The sequence below is a fragment of the Myxocyprinus asiaticus genome, chromosome 7 (genome assembly GCF_019703515.2).
Source record: "Myxocyprinus asiaticus isolate MX2 ecotype Aquarium Trade chromosome 7, UBuf_Myxa_2, whole genome shotgun sequence".
NCBI lineage: Eukaryota > Metazoa > Chordata > Actinopteri > Cypriniformes > Catostomidae > Myxocyprinus > Myxocyprinus asiaticus.
The window spans coordinates 50080770-50100829 of NC_059350.1; the positions used below are offsets into that span (position 1 = coordinate 50080770).

General features: G+C 37.8%; 1 protein-coding gene across 4 annotated transcripts in view; it reads right to left on the minus strand.

Annotated features, from left to right (window-relative positions):
* The window catches only part of nrp2a (neuropilin 2a), a 125310-nt gene extending 105834 nt beyond the window's left edge, over positions 1 to 19476 (minus strand). For 3 of the 4 annotated variants that reach the window (XM_051702164.1, XM_051702161.1, XM_051702165.1), the window contains exons 1-2: positions 18799 to 19467; positions 838 to 1015 (exon numbers count right to left, since the gene is read on the minus strand). In XM_051702164.1, coding sequence (XP_051558124.1) covers positions 838 to 1015; positions 18799 to 18871 — 251 coding nt within the window. In that variant the 5' untranslated portion in view covers positions 18872 to 19467. Of the gene's footprint in view, positions 1 to 837; positions 1016 to 18798 lie in introns of all 4 variants that reach the window. The other variant, XM_051702163.1, reaches the window with a different exon arrangement.
* Between the last annotated feature and the right edge of the window lie 584 nt (positions 19477 to 20060).

Genomic DNA, 20060 nt, shown 5'->3' on the forward strand with positions numbered 1-20060 from the left:
CAAGGATTAATAGTGGTGTTTTCCTTATTACATGATGTGTTGTTCTGAAAGCAAAAAGAAACAAATGAAACACGGAATGTATGCTGTCATCTGCGCAGCCTGACCAAATCAAAGCGGGCGCGTTTATTCGCACGATTAGCCGAAAGTGAAGCAGTGCCAGCTTGTGATGCATGAATGGCTTGCACGTGCTGCACGAGTCAGTTGGGTATACTGCAGTTTCATCACATTTTAGCTTTTTGTTTAGCCTCCCATTCAGCTCATGATAACATGAGGAAGGATCATGAGGAAGGATTACATCAAGATGTAGACTGTAATGCAGGTGCAGTATTCCATATGAATAAAATAGTCTACTCCTCTCTCGCCGTTGCTGGCATGCTAGTGATTACCCTTTCTCATGCCAAGGCTGGCACGCATGCCATAGGTTGCCGACCCCTGGTCTAGGTGAAGAGTGGGAGAATGTTTAGGGTGAAGTTAAGAGAGATATGACAGGGTTCAGAGTGAGTCTAAAAGGCTTAAGCAGGGATGCCGTGCAGCTGTCACTGGGAAAGGGGATCTTTTTGTGGAACTCTTTCCCTCAGCTGTAAAATTAATTATGTTCACCCATAGGCTCTCACTTCTCACAGCCTGACTTACCTTACAATGAACCATAAATCCATTTCTTATACCTTATACCTTTTATGTAAGGCTTGAGATATCCTGTGCTGACATAACCAGCAAGAGTTTGGTCAACCAATGGCTATTGCTGGTGCACCAGCTAGACCAGCATAAAACCAGCACTAACCAGCCTGGACCAGCATGCTAGTCTTAGCTATTTTTTCCCTACTTCCAGTTACTCACCTGCAATCCAGTCTTTCCAACTCAAAGTGGGGGTTGAAGTTTAGCACGATACGCTGCGAGGGTTCGGGTGCGCTGATCACCCATTGGCAGCTCTGATGGGGAGGGTATTCCAAAGGATAACCTGGTGAAGTAATGTAACCGGCATCGCTAGCGTCCAGGTGGCCTCCACATGTCTCACCTAAGACGTACAGGGGGAGAACCAGAGAGAATAACTTAGGTTATTAGACACATACTTAACGCTAATTTAACCAAGCAGAACAGCATGAAATCAAGGCAAATGAAATGCATAAATCACGAGTGCCAACCAGATCCCAGAGCAAGCACTGAAGAGCGAACAGGAATCCTTAACATGTTTTTAAAGCACACAAAGGAACCTGGGAAAAAACAATGCTAAATGCATTTTATGTCAATATGGAATCAAAATTGATCCTGTGTAGTTACTAAATACTAAACATTCCTGGTTTTATTGTGCATGTTTTACCAAAGGAAAAACAATATTTGTCTTCCTAGGCTACGCCCACATTAATCCGGATACATTTGAAAATGGCGCTTTCATTTTCGAAACGCTTTCCATCCACTTTGCCGTTTTCAAGCATTTCCCAAAAGTTGCTTGTCCACACTGAAACGTATTAAAACTCTTAAATCCTCTTAATGCACATGAAAAAAAAAATTGACGTTCCATGTACGGTCTGAAACACAATTTTCCATCACCGGACAGCAATTCAGGGTTTTCCCGTCGCTTTTGAAGGAATGCAATGTGCAGATTGTACAAAGTAACATTTATCTTAACCCTAAAACCGAGTGTAAATTGCAAAAAATCATTTCATGTCACTTTTTATATTATTTGGACTTAAGTAAAACATATCCAAATAAATTTTTAATATATCTGATATATTTTGGATTTTATGAGTTGTATCTCCCAGGATACATTGCCCTATTAAGGTACAAAAAAGTCATCAATATTTCTGTTTCATTTGATGCAAAAAATGATGAGTTTCTGACTTCCCCTTTTATTTTAAAACATATAAATGTCTGTGTGTGTGTGTGTGTGTGTGTGTGTGTGTGTGTGTGTGTGTGTGTGTGTGTGTGTGTGTGTGTGTGTGTGTGTGTGTAATCAGTGCTGGGCAGAATACTTGTGAATTAAATTCCATGACAAAAAATGCAATCAGTAACGTAATATTGCAGATTCAGTTTTTTGGGGTAATCTAATCTGATTACTTTTGGATTACTTCTAACCTAATTCTGTTTTATTTGATGTCACATGCAGTTGAGTAGGATAACCTTGTATCATTTTAACATAAAAGTACAATAAAAAAGAAAATGCATTCCATTCTTTATTACAAACAAAAAGAGCCTCATAAAAAGAGCTCCTTATGACATTTTTAAAAAGTGCATTAAAAATTACATGAATGAACATACAATAAACATGCATAACAGTGCATGTCCAAAGTTTATAATTCAAAACACTGAGACATCAAGTTCATATTAGAGTAGGTGCATAAAACAACAAAAACATAACAAACATTAATTGGTCATAAAATCATAAAATCAACGTAAAGTTATTATAAAATTAACAAAAATTAATAACCATAAAATCAGCAGCAATGATGTTACTAGGTATATCCGTGGTATGCTGATTTAGAATGAAAAATGCAAAAGATTGAAAAAAGAGAATGATTATGGTGATAAATAAATTATTAACAATTTACTGCCGTTGCTTTCTTAATATGTAATCATGTGATCCATAAAAAAGTAACTGTAGTCCGGATTTAATCAAATTACAAGTGCTTGATTTTTGTAATCTGATTATGTAAACTTGATTACATGTAATCCGTTACTATCCAGCACTGTGTGTAACAAAACTGAGAAAAGTTTAGCTTTAAGGTTGCATGTATGACATGTGTAAGTGTAATAAATGTGTAATATTGTGGATTAACCCTTTTTCTTCCCTTAATCTGGCAATGTATCTCAGGGGATATGCACACTTCAAAATGCACTAAATAAAAGAATGAACAACATATGACTTAATTTTCTTCTTCCGCATCTTAAGACAATGTTCTCAATTAATATTAGCAGTTTTGTTGTTTTTGTTTTTTTGTTTTTTACTGAAGTAAGATTAATATATAATTCATTATTACAAAGTCAGCATGTCCTGCACCATGGGCGGCCATATTGGTTTTAGGTCAGGCTGACTTAACGATCACAGAAAATGTAACCAAGTCATGTGACCCACATACTCAAAACAGACTCAGCTATGATAAGAAATGATAAGAAGATTGGGTGAGAAACTCTTTCTCATTACCCCTATAAGAAACTAAAGCGTATGCATCTTGTGGTGCACGTTACCTGTTTAGGGTTAAACAATGCTATCAAAGTGAATAGCAGCCACAATAACACCTCTACAACATGGGCCGCCATCTTGATTGTTTTGGGTTGAATGGATCACATGATTGTGTCACATGACAACAAACACGTCATCATTTTCTAATATCTCTGTTTTTCCTGTCCACACTACAACATGTAGACGCCTTTTTCAAATCGATCCACTAGGGAGACTGTTTTCGAAAAGCTCAGTTTTCGCTGTCAAAAACTCCAACTCAGTGTGGATGGAAGGCCAGAATGTAGAGGAAAAGATGTGTTTTCAAACGAAAATGTATTAGTTTGGACGTGGCTATAATCTTTCGTCAAAATGTAGTAACTTGCTCTGCCTCGGAAACGACTTTATTTTTCGACTGATGTCATCAACTAACTGGTGCTGGCTTGTTTCCGAAGGGTATCGGTTCTTCTCAGTTGACTGCAATACTTGGTATGGAGCACGATTTTTCATGTTCTAATCAATTACCAATGTATAAAATCAAGCTCTGTCCCTTTTTTCTTGTTAAATGTCCTATTTTACTCTGAAATGCGTCATATTATGAAAGTAAAGTTGGTTGAGAAGCTAACACCAGGGTTCCCACACTTTTTTACTAGTTTATTTCCATGACTTTTCCATGATTTTACAGTTGTTCGGATAACTGGATGAGTGTTTTTTAAAATAATTTTATAGAAATCACACTCATGAAGAGCGATGTCTAGCCAACGAAATATTTTAGAGCAGAGCATAACCAGAAAACATTATATTCATAGGCCTGAAAATGACCACTGGAACCCTGTAAAACAATATCCCTCATCCCTGATGCCTTTAAGGTGTAGATACTGTATTTGTACAGTAAACAAACTTTTAAAATTGGACAATTGACAACACTACTCCCATATTTCCAATAACCGACATGTACTCCCAAGTTTTTCCACAATGCTAATGTAGATGTCTGCAAGCACATAACAATTTTCTGATGATATCACACTGTCTCCAAGATATAAAGGTCTTCCAAACCCATAACTCTGAGAATAAGACAGGAAGTGACACACAGGCCTCTTCTCTGGAGGTTTGAGGGTCATCCCCAAAGCTGTAAAGGGATCTAGTATAACAAAGCCTTTCTTCTACCACCCCACTCCCTGTGTTATCTTTACCAAACACGCCTTCCACATGCTAACATTCATGCTAACCCTTTTTCAGCCCACCATCACACATAGCAGCAATCATTCTGGTCATTATTATTCTAAATGGAGCTAAGATTAGGAGACAAAAATACTTTCAGGCATTTCACCATGACAACTGTGTCGAGAGGGGAATTTTAACCACTTCCTTGCCAGGATAACAACTAGCATCAGTGAGAAATTGAAGGACATCGGTACTATTGACAAACCTACAAATGAACATGACTACTTCTGATTATTGGCAACAAACTTATAAGAAGACAAGCCTGAAGATTATATTTTCTGTACGATAAGGTAAAAGGTTTACAACAACTAAATCTGAGGTGAGTGGAACACGTCTATGTTTAGCAGGCTACATCACAGCACACATCCGAAATTGTGGGTTCAGAGGAAAATGGGGGTTTGATTGACAGTTCTGGGTCTGATGTTGGCTTCCACAAATACATAGATAAACATGGCTGTCAAGCTAGCATTTGGAAAACTCCTCCTCTCTTTAAATGATCAAACATCATGACTACTTCACCCTTGGCCTACATCTGGTAAAAGCTCCTTGCATCTGAACAGTTTTAGCATCTGTTTCATTGTGGATAATGAATGGCAAATCTGTTCTTTGATCTTGTTCGAGCTATTTTAAATGTCAAAGATGAAGTATGTAATTTTTGGATGGTAAAATAATTTCTCCCATCATAGTCACATGACAACTCCTAATAAGCTGGCGAAATCGTAAGATATACGAAAAGGTATGACTTTTTCCTCATACAGACCAATCAATCAACAAAGAGAATTTCAAATTGATATAATAAAAGCATAAAATTTTAGCTAGCCTCCTTTCCAACACTTCATTTTAAGTAAGGAAACATCTGTGAACAAATTTGATTACCCTTTCTATTTTTAATTATACAATTCTGAGAAATGACAATAACCTGCAATATGCTTCCTTCATAATTTTTTCCAATTAAAATCATGGTTAGGTTTAGGATTTGGTTTTGGCATTGATTTTGGGTAAAATCGTAATAGCATTGCTCATTACTTTACTCTACGGGAGTAAAAGTCGTACAAGCCAACTCAAACGATTTCTTCTCATACTATTGAAACGACTTTTCATTAGACCGGGTTGCTTTCTCCTATTCCAGTTTAATATGCAGAGTCAACTATAAGCAAGTAACTGGGTGGTTGATTTTCCTGAAAAAAAGTGTAAACACTGGTGCTATTAAAACATTGCTCTTTTTGTGAGTTGAGCTGAATTGAGTTGAGATCTATGAGTTGAATGCGCCAAATTGCTACTTCGTTTGACAACTGTAAACAACCTACAACATGTCTACACTGTACACAAGAGCCGTAATGCAATGCAAAATTAACCATAATATAACTAAAAACTACACCACTCCTATTATAATCAATGGTCTACACCAGAAATGTTCATCTGTGACAAAGTTTGCAGAGTATGCTATTATTTTCTTCTTAGTGTCAGATTAAATAAATAATGCAGCGGATATACCATGGTATAAATGGTATAGCAGAATCTCTACACATTTCTGCCATTGCATGATATACACTTTCTGAGGACTTTATTAGTAACAGTATGGTCCTTATAAAGTGCCTGACATGTTCTTCTGCGGTTGTAGCCCATCCGCCCCAAGGTTCGATGTATTGTGCATTCTGAGATGCTATTCTACTCACTACAATTGTAGAGAGTGGTTATCCGAGTTACCGTAGCCTTTCTGTCAGCTCGAACCAGTCTGGCCATTCTCCATTGACCTCTCTCATCAACAAGGCGTTTCCGTCTGCAGAACTGCCACTCACTGGATGTTTTTTGTTTTTGGCACCATTCTGAGTAAACTCTAGAGACTGCTGTGCATGAAAATCCCAGGAGATCAGCAGTTACAGAAATACTGAAACCAGCCCGTCTGGCACCAACAATCATGCCACGGTTGAAATCACTGAGATCAAATTTTTTTCCCCCATTCTGATGGTTGACTTGAACATTAACTGAAGCTCCTGACCCATATCTGCATTATTTTATGGACTGCACTGCTGCCACACAATTGGCTTTTTAAATAATCACATGAACAAGTAGGTGTACAGGGTGTTCCTGATGCAGTGCTCAGTGAGTGTATACTGTCATAACACCCAGCCCTAGATTAAGGGTCTTGAAAGAAATAAGAACATCTCTGATATTAAAGCAACTCAAGGATGGTGATGCAGCCCGGGAGAATCAAATCAAAATGAGGCACAGTTATAACCTTAATGTTTTATCACAAAAGGTCTTAAAGACCTCAAATGCACATCCCCAGATCTCTCAATATCTATCTATCGGCAAAATAAATTAAATAGAACTTGTGAAACTGCCCTACAAAGCAAGCTTCAGGGCATCCAAAATCCCAGTCAAAAATCTTCAGCACTACGCATCGGCGTGGTGGAAAAGCTTGAGACAAGGAGCTGAGTATCGCCTGAAGCTATAACTCCCATACATGCTGATGTGCTAGTCATAAGAGCAAGAAATAAAGGGTGTAAAGAGGACTGGGGGTTCTTTCATGTGTTGACATTTCCACCGCTATTATGTCTTTTTAAAAGGAACACTTAGAATGTGGTGGCATTTAAGGCAACAACCGAATAACCCTTTTCAACTAAATCCTCTGGTGAGGGAAAGCAAACAAATAACATACAGTACACAAGTCTGGGGAATATATGGAATTTTCACAAAATAGTATAGGCCTATTTGTGATACTTCTAATGGACTCTCTATTTGGCCATTAATTTTCTTAAAGACTGTAAGACTGTACTAAAAATTAATTGCAACCAGTAAAAGTGCTGTGTAATTGTCACCTGCTAGGTTACAGTGCTCTTCTCCATCATTTGATCATTATTTGATGAATTTCTACTGCCTTAATCGATACAAAAAGTACACAAACACTTCTTTTAAACAAAATTTAGTTTACTGCCTGCTTTATTCGGGCAGTAACAGTGCGATTTTTATTGCGCCGGGCAAATGGTAGAGAGTATATTTAATAAGGCGCAATCTATAATGAGCCTTATTTACATTGATAGGTGGCATGTTTGTGCCAAAAAGAGTAACAATTAATTAATTTAAATATTGTAGACGCAGAATTATTTCAGTGCTAATTGTGCCTGCTTAAACTATATTGCAGGTGGTAAGTGAATAAAAAGCAGGTTTTTGCTAGGACTGTGCACGGTAAGCGTTAATAATATTCGGATAAACGTGAGGGTTCACGAACATGAACATCTACTGTATGTTTGCAGTATGTTTACTGATGCATTTATAGAAATTGAAGTTCTTTTTAACTTGACATGGTATCTAAAAAATGCAGCAGTCCTGCACGAGACACTGAAAAAAAAAAAACAGCGAGTGAACAGATCTATGTGAACTTCTGCAGTTACTCCAGGATGGACTTCAAAGACTTTAGTCATTAATCTAACAGTTATTACAAAATCTTTTTTTTTAAACACTGGACCTTAACGCTGACTTGGTTTAAGATTAGTAAACTTTGACCTGGACTGCACATAAATAACTAATATTGGCATTATATTCATGCTGGTTAGCCAGAGGGGAACTGGCCCCCACAGTGAGCCTGGTTTCTCCCAAGGTTATTTTTCTCCATTAACCAACATCTTATGGAGTTTTGTGTTGCTTGCCACAGTCGCCTTCAGCTTGCTCACAGGGGTTCTAAATACAATTATTATTTAATTATTTAATTGTTATAGACAATTTACAATTATATTTAATCAAACTTCACAATGATCACTCTAAGACTTTATAGATATTACGGTTTCATTTTCTGTTAATGCATGATTTCCTGTAAAGCTGCTTTGAAACTATGTGTGTTGTGATAAGTGCTATACAAATGAAAATGACTTGACTTGTTCAAAACTAATCCCATTTAAGCCATTTCAGACCAAATACTGTACATAAATGCTGATATACCAAAAAATATAGAAATATAGCTATATCAACCAGTCCTAATTTAGACTCACAAAGACAAAATCCCCTACTACACATTCTTGCAGATGTATTCCCTCCTCCCATGAATTCCTCACCTCATCTCCCCATTATTACCCAATATATTACAGGAACACAAAAGGAGGAACAGATACCAATCATTTTACTTTTCTTTACAGTCTGCATTTGTTCTCAGGCTGTGTCTCTCTATTGTGTGTTTTCAGGGCAGGGGTGGTTTCAGGGAAACGGGTCTTGAGGATAAATCCATGAGGGGGGATTTTGCATGCTCTGCACTTTTTTAGACAGATCTGTTCTTTCATGTTAGGAGACAGGAGGGGAGAGGGGCTACAGACAGTAAGAGAAATCAGACATGGGATGTTTGCTAGAATGAACAAAGAACCACAAAAATAAGGTTGTGTTAAAGGAACAGTTCACCCATGTAATGAAAGGAATGTGAATAGTCACAAAATGACTTAAAATTAGTCCATACAACTCATACACAATATTCCAAGTCTTACGGAGCCCTTGCATCCCATTCAAAGTTCCTCATATTCGAAATTGCTGTGGTGTGATCTGTTACACCAAACAATAGAGAGCCATTGGCAGATCATTGACATCAAACCTGGTATTCTTCAAAATTTAATTTCTGATATAGCGTTCTCTCGCAATAATTTTGCGTTCCCTTGCAATACGCAATACTTATGAAGTAAGTATCACTATAGTAAAACTGCAGTAGTCATGCCTGTAGTAACCTTGTTTTTATTTATTTTTTATTATGATTTATATTACCATAGATTTGTTTTACATGTATTATTATTATGTTACTACCAACATCATGATTAAAATGAGGTTACTTTAGTAAAACCAAGGTCAATTTTTTGGTTGCTGAGCTTTTACTACAAATACCATAGTTGAACTATGGTTACTGTAGTAAAACCATGGTGCATTTTGTGGTTTCTTTCATTTTACTATAAATACCACTGTAGCAGGAACTGTAGTAAAACAATGGTTCATTTTTTATAAGGGATGGATAAAGGTTCCCAAATAATTGCAAGGGAACACAAACTATCACGAGGGAGCACAAAACTTACTGTGAGGGAACGCAAAGTATTGCAAGGGAGCGCAAAATTTATTGTAAGGGAACACAAACTATCACAAGAAAGTGCTAAACTTATTGTAAGGGAATGCAAACTATCACGAGGGAGCGCAAAACTTATTGTAAGGGAACACAAACTATCACGAGGGAGCGCAAAACTTATTGTGAGGGAACTCAAACTATCGCGAGGGAGCACAAAACTTATAGTGAGGGAATGCAAACTATCGCGATGGTGAGCGAACGAAAACTATCACGAGAGAGCGCAAAACTTATTGTGAGTGAAAGAAAACTCTCGCGAGGGAGCGCAAAATTTATTGTAAGGGAACACAAACTATCACAAGAAAGTGCTAAACTTATTGTAAGGGAATGCAAACTATCACGAGGGAGCGCAAAACTTATTGTGAGGGAACTCAAACTATCGCGAGGGAGCACAAAACTTATAGTGAGGGAATGCAAACTATCGCGATGGTGAGCGAACGAAAACTATCACGAGAGAGCGCAAAACTTATTGTGAGTGAAAGAAAACTCTCGCGAGGGAGCGCAAAATTTATTGTAAGGGAACACAAACTATCGCGAGGGAGCACAAAACTTATAGTGATGGAACGCAAACTATCACAAGGGAGCACAAAACTTATTGTGATGGAACGCAAACTATCACAAGGGAGCGCAAAACTTATTGTGAGTGAAAGAAAACTCTCGCGAGGGAGCGCAAAACTTATTGTGAGGGAACGCAAACTATCGTGATGCAGCGCAAAACTTATTGTGATGGAACGTAAACTATCGCAAGGGAGCACAAAACTTATTGTGATGGAACGCAAACTATCGCAAGGGAGCACAAAACTTATTGTGAGTGAAAGTAAACTCTCGCGAGGGAGCGCAAAATTATTTTGAGGGAACGCAAACTATTGTGATGCAGCGCAAAACTTATTGTGATGGAACGCAAACTATCGCAAGTGAGCACAAAACTTATTGTGATGGAACGCAAACTATCGCAAGTGAGCACAAAACTTATTGTGATGGAACGCAAACTATCACGAGGGAGCGCAAAACTTATTGTGAGTGAAAGAAAACTCTCGCGAGGGACCGCAAAATTTATTGTAAGGGAACACAAACTATCACAAGAAAGTGCTAAACTTATTGTAAGGGAATGCAAACTATCACGAGGGAGCGCAAAACTTATGTGAGGGAACTCAAACTATCGCGAGGGAGCACAAAATTTATAGTGATGGAACTCAAACTATCGCGAGGGAGCACAAAACTTATTGTGAGGGAATGCAAACTATCGCGATGGTGAGCGAACGAAAACTATCACGAGAGAGCACAAAACTTATTGTGAGTGAAAGAAAACTCTCGCGAGGGAGCGCAAAACTTATTGTGAGGGAACGCAAACTATCGTGATGCAGCGCAAAACTTATTGTGATGGAACGCAAACTAATCGCAAGGGAGCACAAAACTTATTGTGATGGAACGCAAACTATCACAAGGGAGCACAAAACTTATTGTGATGGAACGCAAACTATCACAAGGGAGTGCAAAACTTATTGTGAGTGAAAGAAAACTCTCGCAAAGGAGCGCAAAACTTATTGTGAGGGAACGCAAACTATCGTGATGCAGCGCAAAACTTATTGTGATGGAACGCAAACTATCGCAAGGGAGCACAAAACTTATTGTGATGGAACGCAAACTATCACAAGGGAGCACAAAACTTATTGTGATGGAACGCAAACTATCACAAGGGAGCACAAAACTTATTCTGAGGGAATGCAAACTATCACGAGGGAGCGCAAAACTTATTGTGAGTGAAAGAAAACTCTCGCGAGGGAGCGCAAAATTATTTTGAGGGAACGCAAACTATCGTGATGCAGCGCAAAACTTATTGTGATGGAACGCAAACTATTGCAAGGGAGCACAAAACTTATTGTGATGGAACGCAAACTATCACGAGGGAGCGCAAAACTTATTGTGAGTGAAAGAAAACTCCGCGAGGGAGCGCAAAACTTATTGTGAGGGAACGCAAACTATCACGAGGGAGCGCAAAACTTATTGTATGTGAAAGAAAACTATCACGAGGGAGCGCAAAACTTATTGTATGTGAAAGAAAACTATCGCGAGGGAGCCAAACAATTATTGTAGGGGAACGCAAACTATCGTGAGGGAGCACAAAACTTATTAAGAGGGAACTCAAACTATTGCAAGGGAGTGCAAAACTTATTGTGAGGTATTGGAAACTATCACGAGGGAGCACAAAAGTTATTGTGAGGGAACGCCAGCTATCGCTAGGGAGTACAAAACTTACTGTGAGGGAACGAAAACTATCATGAGAGACCGCAAAACTTATTGTGAGAGAATGCAAACTATTGCATGGGAGCGCAAAACTTATTGTGTGACATTGCAAAACTATTGAGAATTTTTATTTTTGGGGGAACTATTTCTTTAATGTCAAGCTTTATTTGATGCATTTATATGACAAAAAGAGCCCATGTAACAGTAAAACAGTAAAAAAAAGGAGAGAGGACCTTAAATGCACAGCTCCCTAAATACAAATTGCATTGTGTGTGTACAGGTATATGTTTTATGTATGTGCACCCCAGTTTGTGTTCCCCTGTTGGTTTTTTATTAACAGAATCATGACTGTGCTGTGCTGTCAGTGTGGCGATAAGTTGCACCCGTGTAGAGAGACCATGATATATCTCCATCGTTCTCTCCCTGTGTTTCTCTCTTTATTCTTCCATTTGCACCTTAATTAAAAAGTGCCATCACCCGTGGTGAGAAAATCAGCACTCATCCATTCATCCATACCAAGCCAAAGCTCTCCCTTTTTTCTTTCACTCTTTCTCTCTACCATTTGCAGCTCACAACTTTCTCAGATTTGCCAGCAAAGCTTTCAGAAAAGCCTGGACTGACCAGAGAAAACAGTTCTGTTCATTGTGGCTGTCACCTATTTCCTCTACATCACCAAACCTTTTTATATTCTACTCAAGCTACTAAACTGCTCAAACAGCATTGTTGGATTATCATATAGCAAAAAGCCACAAGAGGCTGTACGTTACAGTGATTTTACAACAGTTGAGGGATGTTGTAACGCGAGCCTGATCTCATAAAACATATGTGACTGTGGCAAAATTTTAGCAGAATGATATTACATAGTTCCTTAAACATATCTTGACAGTTCCGAGGGGAAATATCCACTGTGTGGCGATAAAAACAAATTAAATGCTCTTTCAAACAGATGAGGTTTTTAAGGTGTTTGCTCTTTTGAGTTTTAAATTGCCAAACCTACCTTCCTACCCTAAACCTCAAAACGTAACCTAACCGATAGTGTCAGAAAAATTAAATGTGACATGAAAAAAATGTTGTAGTCATTTTGTAGTGCTTCTACGACACTTTTTGCTTATTTGTCGACTTGCATGCTCTTCAGGACGCGTTCTCCTGTCCTTTACTTCACATTGAGCTTATATACTTACATCAGTTGAGCTACTGCACAATTTGATCGTGCATGAACAAGTCTGTAGACTTGTACAGTCATGCACTATAGTACTGTATAATACTATAGAACACTATAGTGTTTTTAAGTCACAAGAAAGCATTGTGTGTGATGAACAAGGCAAAAAGTAAGTGTTTATGAACTGATCTTCCATTGTACTCTTGATTTTTGAGAATTAGAAATTAATGTAATTGTTGTTGTAGCACCATTGTGGTTATTTCACCATGAAATTGCTGCTATGCATACAACGTGCCATGTAAATATCATTTTGCAAACATTTATTTATAGTAACTAGGTTGTGTTAGGCACAACGCAAAGTGTAGACATGAATAAAAGACACCAAAGTTCAATAAATAATTGCATTAATAATAATTACAATAAACAAATCTCCCATCAAATAGTATAGTTCATTAGCATAACTATAGATATTTATGGTTATCAAGCAATATAAAGAACAAATACTTTTTAATTAATATTTTCATAATACCTTTATTCCGACAAGACTGAGCTTACTGTAAATTTGGCCAGGAATGCATCTTTTCTTAACTCTGCCTACTAACCCAAACCATCGGTGGAGTAAAATGTTAATTTTAGAGCAAAAATGCAACCTCTTATTCACTCACAACATTGTTTATGTGAACAAGATTATTTGATTCCAACGCGGAATCTCGTTGCTCATGCTATCAGTAGCACAAGAGGGAAATGTAATTGCCTCTGAATTGATGAAAAAACACCGGATATAGGATGGCGCTTATCAGTAATTCGAGAGAATGGGGTAGCATTTACGTGAACTTTCGGTAGCAACATGTCGATTTGTGATCGTGTTAATTCCGACATGACGCAAAATATCATTCTATGAACTAATGATTGCCGCATTAATATAGAATTAAATTAATGTGGTCACAAATGCAACATATTGTCATTTCGAACGTGGCTCGTCCAATCAGACTGGGACTATCAGCATTAAAGTATAATGGACTTAATTTAGCAATTCCTGGTGAATCATTAATTGTCGACCATGAATTTTATAGTTATCTTTAACCTAAAGTTCTATTGTGCCATAATTTATAAACATCAATCTTTCACACTGTCTTCAGATGTGAATACACATACTTGCACAAAACACACAGACACACTTGTTCCAGTAAAAGCTCAAAATGACACTAAGTAGGAGGGGCCATTTCAATTATTTATGCTAGTCATATTTTTTTATTTCCCCCTCAGTTCAAGCAATCCAGGAAATTCTCAGCACCCACCACCTCTGTTGTGACCGAGCCGGTAGTGGTTTCCTGGCCCCAAATGCAAATTTCTGACCTTCTTTTCTGTCAGCATCTGCATAGATTAGCGCTTCTTCTAACGACAAACCCCAGAAAAAAAGGATGAAACAGCATACACAACCATTTAGGGGTGATATAGATAAAAGGCAGATGTGTGTACGTGTGCGTGGGTCTTATTGTGTATTTTCAGGAATGCAGGGGAGAACTAAGCATTATGTTTGCTCACATCAAGTATTCATATGTCTCTTTATTATTTAATCAGGTGTGTAAACTTAAATAATGGGCACAAAAAGTTTCTACAGACTCCAAGCAGTGTAGGATGGAAAGCTGCAGACACTTTCAGTGAAACTTATCAGGCAATAGGGATTTGAACAAAGCTATTGGCATGTCCAGCACTGTTACAGACATGAATGATACCTCAAATTGTATAGCGTGTTGAGAAGAAGTGTGCTATTACTTTCTAAGTGATCAGACATACAATTTACATCTGATGGACCATAAAATGGGCCAAAAAAATCTCAAAGACTTACACTGAAGGAGGAACCCGAGGCATTTCCGGGACCAGAATATCAAGAGACTAAGGGTGTGTTCTTTTGCCTTTAAGTAACCACCCAAAGCAGCCTAGCAACCACCTAATTGCACCCTAGCAACAACATAACAACTACCACTCACAGCAATGTGGCACCGTTCACATTTTCTAATCAAATGTAAAAATCCTGTTTAATATGTCGCTCTCTACAGATTTTTTCCATCACTCAATGCATACCCCCCCCCCAAAAAAAACAGGTTAAACAGAAGCACTGAAGGTGAGGTAGAAGAAAACAGTATTTTTGTGAATAAGAGACAAAGAGCCACATCAGATATTGTTAACAACACATGGACAGATATCACTGTATGTGGATAAACGTCACATTTTGGACATGGCAAAAATTACAACCCATCTTTACAATGCATCTTTGTTGTCCATCATTTTGTTCGTGTTGCCTTTTTTTGCAGTTGATGCCGCTTTGGGGAGAGGGCGTTCCAAAAGTACCTGCGAAAAGACTGCATCATGCGATTTTAGGCTGCAGTCCAAATGGGTTTTTGAACACCCTTGACCTTGAAACTGCACCATGGTTGTCTTCACAGGCTACAGTATTGCCAGTTGCCACATTAAAGTGGTTACCCCTTTACAGAAATATCATTTGCAAAGCCACAGCGGCTGTAGTTTTGGGCCATCTGCTCAAAACCAACCGTTATTGGATGGAAGTTTGTATGTGTCAAGAGCAATAATGCAAAAATGGCGGAATATGCAAAACGTCAGACCACATGCAGAGTCTTAAGCAGTTTTTAACTTTCCAACATGTGTTTTGGAGTGTTACTATAGACAATATACACTCACTGAGCACTTTATTAGGAACACTATGGTCCTAATAAAGTGTCCGACGTGGTCTTCTGCTGTTGTAGACCATCCGCCTCAAGGTTTGACATGTTATGCATTCTGAGATACTATTGTACAGAGCGGTTATCTGAGTTACCGTAGCCTTTCTGTCAGCTTGAACTAGTCTGGCCATTCTCTGTTGACCTCTCTCATCAACAAGCAGTGCTGGGTAGTAATGGATTATGTGTAATCTGGATTACGTAATCAGATTACAAAATCAAGAACTTGTAATTGGATTAAATACATTTTAAAATACTCACAATCGGACTACAGTTACTTTTTTCTAGATTACATGATTACATATTAACAAGGCAATGGTAGTAAATTGTTAATAATTTATTGATAATTTTCAAATCAATATCATCATATTCTCATCCCGAAGCTTTGGCCTAGCAATGTCATTGCTGTTAATTTCAGGTTTATTACTGTTTGTTCAATGTTTCTATTGTTTTATGCACTTAAGTAGATATGTTTATTATTATTATTATTATTATTATTATTATTATTTCTTACTACCTCAACAATGGTGTGCAGCTTGAACACACATTGAACTAAATTGCTTCAAAGGATCTAGTGGATGCCATCTCTACGGGTCCTGCCCGCAGGGTACTCAATAGTTCAGAGAATGGAATACATTTTCTACCTCTTTGTACTTTAATGTTAAAATGATTATCCTACCAAAATGCATGTGACATAAAATAAAATAGAATTAGGTTGAAAGTAATCCAAAAGTAATTGGATTAGATTACCCCAAAAATGTAATCTGTGAGATTACGTTACTGATTGCATTTTTTGTCATGTAATTTGTAATCAGTACCTGATTACAATTCATAAGTAATCCGCTCAGCACTGTCAACAAGGTGTTTCCGTCCGCAGAACTGCCGCTCACTGGATGTTTTTTTTGTTTTTGGCACCACTCTGAGTAAACTCTAGAGACTGTTGTGTGTGAAAATCCCAGGAGATCAGCAGTTACAGGAAGTGAATGGGGCCAATTTTTGGAGGGTTTGAAGGCAGAAATGTGAAGCTCATCATTTTATAAAAGCACTTAATTCTTCTGTTAAAAATGTTCTATTATTTGAGATGTAAATCTGTTCAATCATCGTTTTTATGGCCATTTTGGAGTTTTAGGGTTTACAGCGTTATATCGTTGTGGCAATGAAATTGTACAACTGGATATAACTTTACACAGAAAGAGTTAGTAAGTGATTTTGTCACACTAAAATCATGTTAACACACATATTGTTTACGTCTTTTGGCTAAACTTTTGAAACAGTAAGCATTTGAACGTTTAGGGATTCGGATTGGCCCCATTCATTGTAAGTGCCTCAATGTAACCCACAATGAAAAGGAGAGGCAAATTTAACTTAATTTTTGTGGTAATCAACATTATGCCATAAATGCTGTCGATTGAGCTTAACTTGTATTTAACCTGAAATATTCATCAATGGTTAAGAGTTTCACAACAGACTTTGCTTAAGTTGCTGTTTTGCACCATTTATGCTTTGTCTCTTGACACCTATACAAACTTTCAGTGTTTGAGAAGGTTTTAATTTATCCAGGTAATGGCTTATTTGCAGCTGCATTTTTCCATTATTTGAAGACCTTTCACCACTAATTCAAGTGACTTCATCACTTTTTTCTCAACCTGTTGACCTAAAACTGCAGGTGCTGCTGCACTGTAAATAGATCTTTCTGCTATGCAAGGAATAGCTCGCTGGGATGAACACTTCAGACTTTTCAGCACCATTAGTAGCCTATAATTAACTCCATTTATGTTTGCCATTTATGCATTCATTTGCATTAGGGTGTTTTATGATATTTATTTCATTTTTATCATGTGAACTATGAACTCCGCTCGAGCTGGGAATCTGTTTTCCGTTAAGAAAAAAAAAAGAAAAAAAAATTTTTTGTTTTTTTGTTTTAAACCTTTATCAGATTCGATACCAATCGAGAACAAACGCGATTCAGAACGAGGCCAACGATTCTGAATGGAGGTTTGTATATGTCCAAGCAAATTACTGACTGATTAAAGATAAATATGATCGGAAGAGTGACCTTCACTGCTCACAGAAAGCTTGTAAAGTTTGAAATTTGTCTGGTTGACTGTTATTATCATATGTACGTGTTCACCAAGGTTTTACGTAGCCTACAGATATTTCTTTCTGTCAGCCTCATTGTAGAAACAGGCTTGATAGCGCGTCAAAAACACGTTTCATATAACAGACTAACAAAAATACCAAAAAGAGGGCGACTAGTTGGGAATTTGTTGAAGAACCGTGTAAATATGGTAATATTTTAGTAGGCTACTTTCAAAGTACTATGATATTGACTGATACTGTACCGTTACTGTACATAAACCCATGATAAAACGCAACGTGGAGACTATGGGTTGTTTTCATTCTTGCTAACACTTTTATTTACCTTATGTTGCGCAAGAACACGTTTTTTGCTGTACAGGACTCTTGAGTTGCCGATGTTTCTTTGGAGATTAAAAAGTTGTTTCAATTACATTATACAGTAGCCTACAGTTATTCAGATCAGTATATTGTTTGTTTGATTCATTTAAGCACCAGATGGGTTTCTAACGAACAAAAGAATAAAAAAAAGGTACTTAATTGTCGGGGGGGGGAGTTCTCAAACAGCAACAGACTGTTTTTTATTCTAACTGGAACCTTTATTTTTAAGAGTGGTTTATATTACCCCAGTATAAGCCTAAATTACCCAACTTTTTTGGTCAAGCTTTGTATATTCAATCATATAACAACAGAACTGGCCATATTAGTCTCAGCAAAGCACTCGCATGTCAATACAGCTCTCTTTCTTTCTGTAAATTGGACGGATATCTGCAAACAGTCCATTTAAAGCAGTTCTACGGGGCTCAAATCAAGTGTTTGTCATCTGCTTCTGTGACAGTCCGCTAATAGATGGCAACCTGCTCTTTTCTCCAAAGGGAAATTTTTTTTTTTTTGTATATATATATATGATACTACTACTACTACTACTACTACTAATAATAATAATAACAATCAGAACAGCTTTTAAAGACCAGCTTCTTGTTTGTCTGGTTGTTACAGAAGAAACACTGGTACACTTTGCCAGGAGAGAAATCTGTTTGCCATTTGCGGATAGCCTCACTGGATGGGAATTTAGACACACAGACACCGTTATAAAACTAAAAGAAAAACTTACCGTCCTCTGCGCTGACTTGAAGAACAAAGCAAAAGATAAATGCAATTCCACAGTGAGATAGTAAGAAATCCATCTTTCTGAAATGCCGAAATGTGCTGTCTTGGAAGCAGCGACCCGTGTTCAACTAGTGATCGTCCTTCAGGGCACAAATACGAATAGTTCAGACTGAGAAAACAAACAAAATAACCACTTTTTCTCTTTACAGTGCACAGATTTCCAGATTCAGTACTATTGAAACTGAGCCCATTGCGCGCAGCATTTGCAAACTGTGCATATGATCTATTTCAAATATGCAAAAAAAGTCTTTCTTTGTCATAAAAAGCCTGTCTTTATCAGATGAACTTGGATAAGAGGTTTTATTAAACCGGTAGGAGCGTATTCCGTTATAAAGCCGTCAATGACTTGCGTGCGTTTTTGCGCTCCATTGCCTTATTGCTCTCCGATGAGTTGATACGGGTTTCCGCAGGGATCTCTCCCCTACTCTTACGTTTTAAACACGCTGTCCTCCAAGTTTATGTGCTATGTTGTCTTCTTGCTTTTATAAAACATTAAACCATACTCTGGAGTTACCAAGTTTTGTCCAAACTGCCAGACAGGTGTGGAATCGGTGTTGCGCACAGAAGCGTGTTGTAGCGCACTGAGCGTCTCGGTTGTGTCCTCGCGCAGAGATGGGGCAGCGCGTGTGGATGTGATCGAAAGCGTGTGTGTGTGTGTGTGAGTGAGAGAGAGAGAAAGAGAGAGAGAGAGAGAGAGAGAGAGAGAGAGAGAGAGTATGTGTGTAATAGCATTTCGGAGCGGCGAAGCTATCGCATTACACTGAGCTTTCTTGGCCCGCCTCCCCTCACTCACTGATTAGAGAGCAGCTCTCTCTCTCTCTCTCTTTCTCCCACACACAGCGAATTTCAGCGAATCGGTTCGTTCAAACGATTCGTTTCAATGAAATGGTTCAAAAAGCGATTCGGTAATCGCAAGCGATCACAGAAGTTATTTGAAGCGTTCTTTGGTAAATGTGGTTAAAAAAAACAAAACAACAATGATCAAAACATTTTTTTTACATGTATTTCAAGGGCGTAGGTTTGGTTCGAAAGTTGGTAGGGACATTGCAAGGAGGGTAATATTACAAATATTGGTTTTAAGGAAATGCAAGAATGTTAGTCTGGTAATATAGGCAAAAGAATATTGTTTTCTTATTTAACAAGTCTCATTTTAGCATTTCTCTGGCTTATCTTCTTGAAGAATAAACAGGTTTAGAACTGACCACT